This window comes from Sinohyriopsis cumingii, chromosome 5 (genome assembly GCF_028554795.1).
Source record: "Sinohyriopsis cumingii isolate HCF-2022 chromosome 5, ASM2855479v2, whole genome shotgun sequence".
NCBI lineage: Eukaryota > Metazoa > Mollusca > Bivalvia > Unionida > Unionidae > Sinohyriopsis > Sinohyriopsis cumingii.
In genome coordinates, this window is record NC_142965.1 from 142,171,701 (window position 1) to 142,185,057 (window position 13,357).

The 13,357-nt window shown below is 33.9% G+C and overlaps 1 protein-coding gene across 1 annotated transcript in view; it reads left to right on the top strand.

The window, feature by feature from the left end:
• Window positions 1-1,055: 1,055 nt before the first annotated feature.
• The window catches only part of LOC149800377 (uncharacterized), a 65,524-nt gene continuing 53,222 nt past the window's right edge, over window positions 1,056-13,357 (top strand). Inside the window, exons 1-8 of the mRNA XM_089960023.1 lie at window positions 1,056-1,356; window positions 5,560-5,691; window positions 6,590-6,679; window positions 7,067-7,198; window positions 7,734-7,795; window positions 10,867-10,955; window positions 11,846-12,018; window positions 12,469-12,675. Of these exons, the coding sequence (XP_089816149.1) occupies window positions 1,189-1,356; window positions 5,560-5,691; window positions 6,590-6,679; window positions 7,067-7,198; window positions 7,734-7,795; window positions 10,867-10,955; window positions 11,846-12,018; window positions 12,469-12,675 (1,053 nt within the window). The 5' untranslated portion in view covers window positions 1,056-1,188. The remainder of the gene's footprint in view (window positions 1,357-5,559; window positions 5,692-6,589; window positions 6,680-7,066; window positions 7,199-7,733; window positions 7,796-10,866; window positions 10,956-11,845; window positions 12,019-12,468; window positions 12,676-13,357) is intronic.

The window sequence follows — 13,357 nt, forward strand, 5'->3', positions numbered from 1 at the left end:
AGACTTATTGCAGATCCGTGAAATTATAAGACACATACGAATACGAATAGACATCTGCCTGCTGATTGCTGCTTTGTCTTATATACAATTACCAGTCATCGCAAGAAATACATCTTACATAATATTATCTTATATTCTTAAAAGGCAAAAATCACTTACAAACATAAAGTACTCCCTGATTATTTCTGGAAAAAATTGATAAAGTGTCATAATGAACAGTGATATTACCTATTTACTGAATAAATATTTAGCCTTGGATCAGAGTTCACATTGGTACGGACTACCCTTCTAACGACTTGCATGATACCGAAGATGTAGCAAGTAACGTCATTTCCATCTGCTCGGTAAGACACGACTTTTGAAGAAGAACAGAACGGGATTTTCAAAATGTGGAACGGATGCCTCGAGCATTAAATAAATATATGGCAATAGCAAATAAAAGTCTGCACAGTTTCAGGTACATGAGATGAATATTCAGTGATACTTTCGATAACTCATTTTGTCAAATTTATAAGTTCTGTGTAAATTTACACTCAGAATAAGAACAAACGTGTTTGTTTTGTGCACTCATATTAAAAGACATATAAAAATCGGGTAATGAAATTTTACGAAAATTCCAATTTTTGCACATAGAGTATCGTAGTCTCCACAAGAAAGTGCGCTATCATTAAGGACCATCAAACTGTTTATTTATCAATATAGACATGCATGCATCTTTATATATTCCCACCCACTCCATCTATCGCTCTCTGTCAATATATATATATATATATATATATATATATATATATATATATATATATATATATATATATATATGTGTGTGTGTGTGTGTGTGTGTGTGTGTGTGTTCAAAGTCTACTTGAGGTCTCAGAACAATAGCGCAGAAACAACGAAATGAAATATTAACTGTTTCAGGTCTAAAATGTTATCGATCAGTGCAATTCAGCGTTATCAGTGAGCTTGACCTAAAGTGTAACATGCTCAACTTCTGGGAGTGGAAATGGGTTGTTTAATACATTACGTCATGCGGGTATAAATGTGACAAGATTACATTCATGTTTCGAACAGTATATTTCAAGGTGGGGAAACTAAGTTAAGAACAGAGATTCTGAGACTGATTATGGACATGCCATATATATTGCTGGATGTATGTAGCATATCTTATACTGACCATCATCGATTCTCATGTTCACACAGGTGTTTCTTCTTCTGTGGATGCTAAGTTGCATTGGACAGCGCCACCTTACCTGCGGAGCCCAAAAGTTTGACATATATGTGGTGGTCGAGGAGAAGGCGAAGGAAGATGTATTTCAGGAGCTGAGAGAAAAATATTATGAGGTGGAGGAACAGTCGGTAGGACTCATTCGCTTTCTTATTTTCATAAATGAAACTATAATACTTCCATCCGTTTCTTTATCTCTCATTAATCTTATAAAACATAGGGTGTCAAGAGGTATTGTTATTGGGGGAAATGAAAAACCGTCAGTAGAGACACAGACGGACTGAAAGACCCAAAAAGAAATAGAGATAAAGAGAGAAAGAGTGAAAAAAGAAAAAGAGTGGCGATAACTATGAAGATACGAAGAGGAGAATGACAATCTCCACATACGAAACGTAAATCAACACAAAACTTGAAACGAATCTCATAAATTTACCCATGGATCGGTGGCTCTTTAAGGAGTCTGATTCCTCTCATGGACGTCTATAAACAACCTTACATGAATTTATTGTTCTGAAACAGCCAGACGGAGTGAGATATACTGACATACCTACTGATTGCCATATGTGGTACCATAGTAGACATGTTCCGTCAATTTCTTAATAAGTGTCATTAAATGTATTTTTGCATTCTTTACTAGCTATTTAAGCTGACACACACACACACACACACACACACACATATAAGTGTAACTCCATTTTTATCTCCCTTCGTCATTTAACTATCCCTCTACAATATTCATAATTAGCAGGATGGTAGGAGATGGTAGGGATGACACACGAATATACATTGAAAACAAATTTTCAACTCATTTTTTGGATAAACCAATACAAATACCTGACAAATATTAAGCTTCAAATGACCCGTATCATGCCGTCTAAAGTTTCATATTTTGCAACGTACGCAGTTTGTATCTTTCGTATGTAATATGACCAAACTTCATTATCTTAAAACATGCTTTCTGTTTTAATTAGCTTGTAGCTTTCCTTTTGAATACTGAAATAATATTTTATGCCAAATGTATAATTACTTTTAGTGAATAGATACTGTCCGATTAATTTAAAGCATTGAAAATGTATACCCAAAATTGCACTGAAATAGATAACATCAGATTAATAGAAATCATTGGCGCTGATTGACAAGATTATGAAGGTCGCAGTGACGGCTGAAGACGTCATGTTGCTTTTTCGGATATATTGATCTATCGATTCGCACTTTCCTTGTGGTTCATTTAGGAAATCAGAAAAAAGTTCACACCGTAGAACGATGGTTCATGTATTCCTTTATCAGCTGTCCCAACTTTGTTACAATATCATGAAAATCGTATCTCATAACTGGAATCGCCTTACAATACTATTAGTACAGATCACTACTGCTTTTCCATGATAAAATCTTACTTATATATGGCAATGGATTGTGGAAAACAGAAAAAGAAAGTATTCCTTATAACAGAGTTCAAAGCAAAACAAAGATAACGATCGAACTAAGTTTCTTCCTGGCTTACAATCTATTTTGTCAACATCAGTTTATTTTCATTTATCATTTCAACCCTCCTCAGGAGGTAAACAGAACCAAGCGTGGCATGATTACATGAGTCCATCGCTAAAAAATTAAAAGAAAAGTCATTTTAAAAAATACCCAGATCCTTAGAATCCTTCCGATTATCCAAGAAGGATTATATTATTTCAACAAAGTCCATTTTGAGCACATCACTATCTAAGACATCACAATTATCAAAACGAAACTTTGAAAACCCATAATAATGTATGTAGATTGTTTACAAACCATACTAAATATAACGGTTAGAACGCCACCGTGTAGCACAGATCTACAACATTTACGACCAGTAATGTGATATTTAATCATTGCCAAGCAGGCTTACCTGGAAATTGGCTTTTTTATATGTCAGCCAAGAGATTCACCCTATTCTGCCCTCACGACAACAATGTGTCAATAATATCGATAGGTGTACGTTTGCACAGGTCTTTCTCGGCTCTCTAATCCTTCGTCTGCCATGTGTCCTTTAAACAGAACAACATATCAAGTATACGGCATATGCAGGTATGGAAATTAAATTAATAGTATATGGTAATGAACCCTTTTCTTTAGAAATAGAAATATAGGATGTGCAAAATGAACATAAAGTTATGTTCACATGCTGTTCGATTGACGGACACATTTACTTATATTATCGATATGCCGGCGGCCTTTCCCAAAAAATAAAATTATATCTACTATGTTAACAAAAATACACTGGGGCTCCCATATAAAGGTAGTATCTCGGTGTTTCTCTAAATGGACGCATTGTCATACTTTCAAGATTCAAAAGTGTCCTTCAATCAGTACTAATAGCATAAACTTTGCAGTAACCTAACAATATTCCTGTCGAACATGACACTGAATATATGTATGATGTTCATATCCGACATTGTAAGAAACGTTGTTGGTTCAAGTGCAATCCATAAATGAGTTGTGCCTAGAAAATGTGTTATCGTTCATGAGCTATTTATACAAGGGACTTGGACACATTCTGTCAAATTTATTTGCATTCGTGGAAAATATTACTTCAGAAGATGAAAAAAAGGTTCAGTTTGGTCTGTCTCTTCTACAATTCCTTACCATAACCTACGTATTCGATTCAGTAATATGTATGAACTTCAGACCCAAAACTACTACATTGCATAAAGGGAAAAACAGATAGAATGTAACATCTTGTATATATGACCTATAATCAATGTGGAGTATCCAAATATGGACAAGACTTTATTCTAGTTAAAAAGGATAATACTATTATAAAAGCAAGGGGAATTTAACACGGGTAGGGGAAACATCGTCTACGAGTAGGCTTATATGTTCTTCATAGGATGAGTCGGTATGTTTGCTACAGTATAATATGCGATATTTGTTTGGAAGGAAATGGAAGTTTGTTCGTTCCCAGAATGTGTGATATATTCTCTTTCGTTCTCCCTGCATCTCAGACCCCCACCCCCACCCCAATTTTTGTGAACTCTCTCTCTGTCTCGCAATATCTTTCCTTTTGACTATTTGGTTGTCATTGCTCTCATAAATATGAGCCCGGCCAGTCTTAGTGAAAGCCATTACCAAGTCATCAAGAAGCTGTTGTGAATAAAACGCGAAAGTTCACAAGAATTCCTTACGCCTATGATCCTTGACCTTCCGATTTTTCTCGGCTTCTGTGGATTTTGCACACCCATGTAATTAAACGTAGATATGTTACAGTGTGCATTAAAATGTACCATAAATGATCAAGATGGAATAATTTGATTCTATGGACTACCACTACTCTTCTTTCTGTATTTGCATCTGTCTGAAGTGTAACATAATTTTCCGACACGCAAATTCAAATTGTTTGTTCATTCAATAAGTTGTTAAAATAAAACTGGTCCTTAAAACTGAAATTGACCAGCCCCGCCCACCTTAAACAAAATACGACTGGCTTCAAGTGATAATTGTAAACGTTAGGACATGTAATTTATAAAGCGCCGCCCTCTTGAAATTCATGTAAAATGTATCAAAGATAAAACTTACGTACATTAGCAGCATACGACTTGAATGAGTCTTGTTTGCTTGGTTGTTATGCAATCTTGATGATACAAGTGAAATTAATAAATATATGTTATCAAGGCAAAACTTTATTATGCATAATATACTGTTAGAAAGCACGCGAGCGATTACTTTGTGATGCATTATGCTATTCATTTAAATTCTTTAAACAGCTAACGTCAATCATGGAAAAATCATAAAATTCTTTACTGCAGATTAAAGAAAACAACGTCCGTGTCTAGGCTCACATATTGGTATGGATAAATAGTATTGACCACGAATCCTTTACCTTTGCTAGTAAGCAATAATAAATGGGGTTTAATTTGGCATAGCATACTTATAACGTGAGTGACCTATCAATGGTTTAGTTGGACATTGTCTTACGACTACTAACTGTTTTTCAACAGACATCCTCTTGCGTACGAAATCAATATTATGCACATCGAAGGCAAAATACCTTTCAACGATCAATGCTTGATGAGATTTGATTGTATAGATACACCCTATCACAGTGGCTTTGTTTGACCACACAGATGCTGTGCAACCGATATCGACCAACCGATGCAAAATGCACCCGAACACGCCATACTTGTTTCCACTTAGTACGTTCGGCCCAAGCTAAAATCTGCGTGCACGTTTTCACACTTTTTTTTAAAACAGAATAGTACACACTTCTAATGCAACTTCTACACGCCAGCACGAGTTTGTACCTTTTGCTATTGAAAATGTTTTTCTATCGTTGTTGTGTATATAATGCTAACATATTATTTCAGTTCTTCCTACCTAAAAAGTCTCTCCTTGTAGCAAGGTCAAAGAGAAAAACGACCGGACTCCACTCAAAGAGTTTACATTCAGTCGAGGAAGAAATCACAGAGGACGTTCAAACCTTCAGAAAGAGGCACAATGTGGGTTTATATATGCTACTTTATTATTATTATTGTCATTATTATTATTATTATTATTATTATTATTATTATAGTCAATTTTGATACCAACATCTCAAAACGTAAATAACGTTAACACAGACGGACGTTTTCTTGTTAGGGTTTGTGATAACATATTTTTTTCTGGCATGGGTGTCTTAAACTAATTTACATGACATTATCCTTACAAATTAAAGTAGAAAGGTCTTTGGAAATCGAAATATTCCTTGTCCAAGAGAACAAAGTCACAAACGATGACATCAAAAACGAAAACATAACAAACACAAAATCGCAATTACCATACAAGGTATACACTGTGCTTGTTGTAAATAAGTGTAATTAACTTAATAAATTAATAATAAAGGTTTAACGATATTTAATAGTTTTACTTTGAAGCGATTATATGTTTGCTTTTTTACATTATTGATTATTTTATTACATTACTGAATGTTATATGACATGACATTATTGATTGTGAAAGATGACAATAATGTAGCGAATCAGAGTTAACACTGCCTGTCTCTTACTTCGCAACAAAGAAATATGAAATATGATAACGTATCTAATATCGTGTTACGTCGCGGCATTCCAGACAGAAGTCTCACAGGAATTCATTATAATTATTTACTTTGCATTCCTTAATTATATTCCGTAATAGCTCTCTTACAAGTAAACAAGTAAAAGGATTACTGACCATAAACATTTCCTCACGAATGTAATGTTATGTTTCTGTTTATGTCAGATTGTCCTTGGTAGCAACCTTTAGCCAGTAGAATTACATTTAAGATGATTATATCCCGTTGTTTGTTTCACTTTCCATACTACTAATATTTAACTGTTGAAAAGACATGTAATATACACGTATATTCTTTGACGTCAGGTTTTTCACTCCAATAAAGTAGAGCTGCTAGAGAGACACGTGAGATCATTCCGTACCAATGACACACAGTGGTCTAACATGTGGCAGATTGTAAGTTTATATCATTCTACCATTTTTAATATTACATCCGGTTAAGAAAGGCACTATAAGGTCAAGAAAATAGGTCCATTGATATGTGTTATTACGGCTGAGACGCAAAACAATGTGATGTTTGCCAGTGTTGTCAAAGAATCAAAAAAGAATACAAAACCCACATGAAAACAAATTGAGAGAATTATTTGTTTGAGCTTATGTAAAACATTTTTCTTAAGTCATAATCTGTGCTGAAAAAGGCCAGTTTCATAATCATTCTTTGTTTATATTATTCTTATTCTTGTTTTTCTTCTCATTATTATTATTATTATTATTAACATTATTATTATTGTTATTATTATTATTATTATTATTATTATTATTATTATTATTATTATTATTTAGAATGGGGACGTGTCTCCGACCATGAAGATCGTGGAAGCCTGGCAAAGTGGTTATAACGGAAGTGGAATTATTGTGTCTGTCGTAGACGAAGGACTGCAAACGGACCACAGCGATCTGGATGCAAATGTTAGGGTAAGTCTTCATCATCAACTTAACGCGAAAACTTAACTATAATATCTCTCACGTCGTCCTCAAATCTGAATAATGTATATAATCTTGTAATATAGATCAGGTCAGACATTCACCAAATTTTAAATTAGCCCATGCTTGAACATCATTCTTGGAAGCAGATAAACTGAATTTTGCTTTGCAGTACAGTGTGTATGATTGTCTATATGCTGATATGAGATTTATTGAATTGAGTTTCCTTTACACTAATGTAAATTTACAGTAAAATGAAGCTTATTGTAGGAACTAATTGATAAATAATACGGTTCTGTGTTGAACGGTATGAACCATATTAAATGTATTACGGCGTTTTGTTACATAATATGGTATACTATGAATCGATATTCCAATATACGAAATTGAGTGTTATGATACTGCATTTCCTTCGTTTCCTTATTATATAAGAGTACATTGAAGATCTTGTTTCAGAACTACGTGAGTAGTTTATCAACAAGGTGATGATGATATGCGAATTCTAATCATGCGCCATTTTTTACAGTTCGATGGCCATTACGACTTTGTAGATAATGATTCAGATCCTAATGCGCCGTTTAACTTTGGGTGAGTATTACACTTATACAGATGAAGATTCAAAATGGCGGGCAAATATTTATTGCAGTATTGCTCTTGCTTAAGTGTGCTTGCACGGAAATACATCTTGGAATTTAAGAAACGTTTTTAAGTACATACTTTGCAGTCTGAATAATATTCTTTTCTTATAGCTTTACAGATCATAAAGACCACCTTTAATCATAGTTTTTAATTTCAATTCTCGATAGTTCTTCTCTCCTCTTAATACACTCATTTATTTTCATTGTATGTAGCATTTGTACGTTATAATTATTAAGCATCCTGAAAACTCTTTCCATTGGCTAAATACTTAAACAAATCATTTGACTGCATATAACTGCATTTCGTAATATATGGCATGGACTGTGCTCCCATTGTAAATTGCAAGCACCCTCGGTCCAGTCAGTAACCAAACAAAATTTATTAGTCAATGAATACGAAACAGTTAATATTTCTCTTTAGCCTTTTTTTTTGTAATTTAAAGTGGATAAACTAAATTATCAGAGTAATTCGAAAATAATAACGCGTGTTTGTTCGTGTGCACGTGTATATGTGCGTTTTTGCATAACTAATGTTGACGTAGAATTGTAGAAAAGCAATTACGCATACATTTTATCTTGCAAATTAGCGATACACTCACACACTATATATATATATATATATATATATATATATATATATATATATATATATATATATATATATATATATATATATATGGCGTATATTTCAAAGAAATCAGCCAGTGTCGTTGGAAAAGTACGTCAACTTTTATTGACTGACCAGATCTCTTTAATATTGAAGTCCATGTATCCTGACACATGTTGAAGTAAGACATGTTTAGCTGTCTCCATTAGAATCTCAGGTAGTTGGCTAAAGCTACATGAAAGTAAACATAATATTCTAGAATCGTTAGCTTAACGAAAATGTCATGTCAACATCACCAAATAAGTAACATATTTCATTTTACGAAATACGATAACAAAGAAGTACCCAAAACAGGACATTTCCTCGTGTCTGCTGAACAAACCCGACAGACGCTCTCTCTCAAAGAAACGAAAACAAATAAATATAAATAAAACTGCAACATATGAACCCACCATGCATTTATCAATGTTATACATGGCTTATAGTTAGCATCACGTTTGGTTTACGTATGTATTTTTTCTCAGTCAAACGCCCCTGAGTTCCTTAAATATCTCTCAAACGTGCAATATATTTTTCATACTCGTTTGCGCATTTTAGTGTTCGTACAATGGTTAATGTACACATGCAAGACATAATTTAAACGCTTATGTTGTTTTTATGTTGAAGTAAATCTACAGGACTACATTATACCAAAGTCCGGAAATGAAATATATCTGCGACACTAATTTGACATGATTATAGCACAATTAAGCAATTCCCACCATTTATTATACAGTTTTGTCTTAATTTATACCTAATTACGTATTAGGATAAAGTATGACTCCAATTGATGCTTGTTATTTTTAAAGTAGGGAAAGGTACCAAATCATCTATCAAAACGAAATACTAATAGGTAGTGTGATTATACTAATGGACACAAAATGACATCAAGGAGACAACGTCCTGATATGAAGGAAATAACATGTTGGCAAGCCGTAACGCTATCTACTTGTAATGAAATAATCGACCCATAATTAGTTATTGCTAACCGCGATACGAGAACACTGCAGTCAGGCATTCACCTCGAAGAATGTTGGTGATTGGTCACAAGGGCTAACATAGGTCACTTGCATGAGTTACCAAAACGGTGCGCCTCAGGATTAGTTTAATAGAACTGACTTTTACATAATGGACAATACTGTCTGCATCAGAGCCAAGCTTCTGACCGGACTAGTCCTATATTTACATAAAAAGCAATAGTTCATAATTGCACACAGTTCCTTGACAATTATATCCCATCCCCATGGACAAGACAGGTAAAAGTAAAATATTGAATATTCATCACAACTGGAGAGTTACGAAACAAGCTACACAATTGCTGATCTACATGTTTTGTTTATAATTTGTACTAAATATGTGTTAGGAATATTAGATGAATAGAATACAGCGGCAGAAACACACACGTCGAATCGATTTTAAACCTTTCAAAAATTGAATTCTCCAGACCAGTCTGTTGACGTTGCTTACCTAATCTGTTAAAAGGAAACAAGATAATTAAACAATACCAGAATTTTCCGGCCGCAGTTAAAAATGGATTCCATATTCCATGCACATATCAAGAAATTTAGAAAAAGAGAAAGTACAATTACAATGGATATGTGGAGTCGATAAAATGCCATAGTCAATGATAGCTGCGTTGATGGCCATATGTTGTCTGGAAGTGACCAAAGTCGACATAATGTAAAGGATCCTACGCAAAAGTAGTCTTGTATATGTTTGCGTTAATCAATGGGACTACATTTATAATATAAACATGGACTCTTCTGAAATTATTAATGTATTTCCTTAGTAGCATTCACACTGTTTTGAACTCTTATTTTCTTTCTCAGTTTGTTTACTTTAAATTTATCTGAATATTCCAAAAGTTAGTTTGTATTGCTTAACTATCTAATTCCAAACATACATAAGCATATTATATACATTCAACTATTTCCATTCGTTCATAAATTGTTTATATTCGAGTAAAGTGCGAACAAGTCAATGTACATATAATTCAACCATGTTCAAGAGGAGACTATACCACACAGCTAAGACCACTTTGAAATACAAATAGGTAATATTGATATAAGTTGTAATAGTTTCTACTTGATTGGAATCATGGCATCATCATTTCACTATATGATAACATAACATTTCCATGCATGACTGTTATACTAGTTTCAATCAATAACATCATGATCATTATCGTCATCATGATCATCATCATCACTAGCACAGGGTCGTGGATCCACATTGTTCGGCATTGCAGGTGTGAATCAAAGCCATTCCAATCAAGGATCCGTCATCATTATAATAGTTCTATGATATTTATCATTATTATTAGTAGTAGTAATATTATTATTGTTATTATTATTATTATTATTATCATTATTAAGGCACGGGACGAATGTCGCAGGGTTTATTGCAGCGGAAAGAGACAATGGCAACTGCATTGTGGGCGTGGCATACAGTTCAACCCTTATAGGTATTATTATTCACCACAAACCACACGTGAATGACTAACTTCAAACAGGCTGTTTAATATCATTGTCTGGATATATCACACGAATAATGTTTAATATCATTGTCTGGATATATCACATAGGCTGTTTAATATCATTGTCTGGATATATCACACGAATAATGTGTTATTCAGAACGAATATTATTATTTTATATGAATCTGAACAGCGCGTTAAAATGAAAGAAACATGGTGACAACAAAAAAATACAAAAATTAAAATTTGTAACAACATCTATCGATAAATTCGTATTATATATAGCATTGATCAAACATTATCTGGGAAAGAAATGCAAAATTAAAATGGTGGAATATATTTTCTGGCTTATAGTATTTTGGCAATTAATGCCGAAGCATTTTCTGTCTCTTGGAAATATGACAACTGAGCCATGTAATGCAGTTGAAAAGCTTTAATGTAATGTACGTGCACTTATCACATATAATTAAGACATATTTTTCTCACCATTTGATTGTGAGTTTTGTATCAAATAGTTTTTGTCATCTGTATTATTCCAGCTGGACGGACAGATTCAAGGCTTTGCTAAGACCGTATCATGGTCATTGAAAAACCGGCTGCAGATGAATCTAGCATACAATACAATCTGCATGTCATGAAAGGAACCAGCAGAGAAGAATTGATCACTAGGTTTAACAGTTGGTGCAAAAATGTTGTGTTCTTAACGAATGTTTCGACACAATATCGAAAACTAATTATAAGAAATTGCTTTCCTCTATGCAGTTTATAGTTTTACTGCATGTCTGCAAATATTATACTTAGAAAATAACAACTTGACCAATGGAACATAGTTCTGATAATTTGCATATTGAGAAGGGTTTGACTGTGAAATCTTTCAGGCATTCGTCTTATCAGCAACAGTTACACAACCGACATTGCTGAAGGGCAGGCGATAGCACACGGATACAACATCACTGATATATCATCCAACAGCTGGGGCCCTCCAGAATCATACGGGTACTTTGCGCCTGGGGATTTAACTGTGGCAGCCTTTGAACTAGGTGTAACTTATGTATGTTCAACACCATATATTCTCGTGGTACTATAATTTAACGACATTTGCACATTCAAAGTGTGATATGAACTTATGGTTTATCCAAACCTAACCGAAAACCTTAATGTCTTATTTATATATATGTCAAAGGAAACACATGTGAGACATTGTGATAATGAACGTGTATCGATCAATGTAATGGAGGAGGAAGAGATTATCGATAATTATCGATTTGTATTTTTAATTTAAAATTTGCACGAGTATATTTTACATAGCAAGTAAAACTAACAGTCAAAAACATTTGATTTACTTCTGTCAGATCGTTTCTATAAAAGAAGGCTTCTGTTGGTGTAGTCTGCTGCTTCGTTATGACTAATAACATTAGGATGAAACAGCATCTTTACTTCGTACCAGCTGTATTGTTGCCGATATTCATGCCATTCTTTTCATATTGTATCCAATCAAAAGGGCCGAGGAAGAAAAGGTGTTATTTATGTATGGGCAGCTGGAAATGGCGGAACAACGGACAACTGTAACGCAGATGGTTATGCCAACAGTATATATACAGTGACCATATCAAGTGTTAATGCAAATGGCCAACCCGCGTGGTACACCGAAGTTTGTCCGCCAGCCTTGGCCGTCACTTATAGTGGCGACAAACATCAGAAAAGTATGGTATGCATGGTCAAAGTGTTAAATAAAATATCATAAACAACTTTAAATCATTAATATAATTAGCAATCATTAGAAGTTGTCTGACATTATATCAACACTTTACAGCGATGCTTATATATAAGATTTTTAATGTACTGTCCAGTTAGCTCTGGTTATACCGAGGTTCTTCTAGGGTTCGGTTTATTCTTTTTCCAACGCATTTATCCATATGAGTTGAAATGAATACCGCCTAAATTAGATATCGTGACTAATTGTTACTGCTAGTAGTACATACGTTGCATTATAGTGATTGGTACTAGTTCCTACTATTCAAGACACTGTCCTTATAACAAGCAATATAAAGTTTGTTTATGGACCTCAACCAAAAACGACAAGATTCAAGCCATGTCAAAACTATTTTCACACAACACTTTACCAATGCATAGGAGTGAACAAGTACTCACGTCTTCACGCCATAGCGATGATGTATTTAAGTCACAGTACTCGCCGATGTTACGGTAACAATATCTTTAATAGGATCTGGGTCAGTATATTTTATTCAGTCATCCGTTATCTCTTTCTCGTCCCTATTTGGTATGTTGCCCTATCATGGATCAAGGGGTTATTTGTATCCAATATCTTGTTTACACATGTGTCTGCATTTGTTTTGGGTTTATACAATATATTTGTGGTAAAATATGTG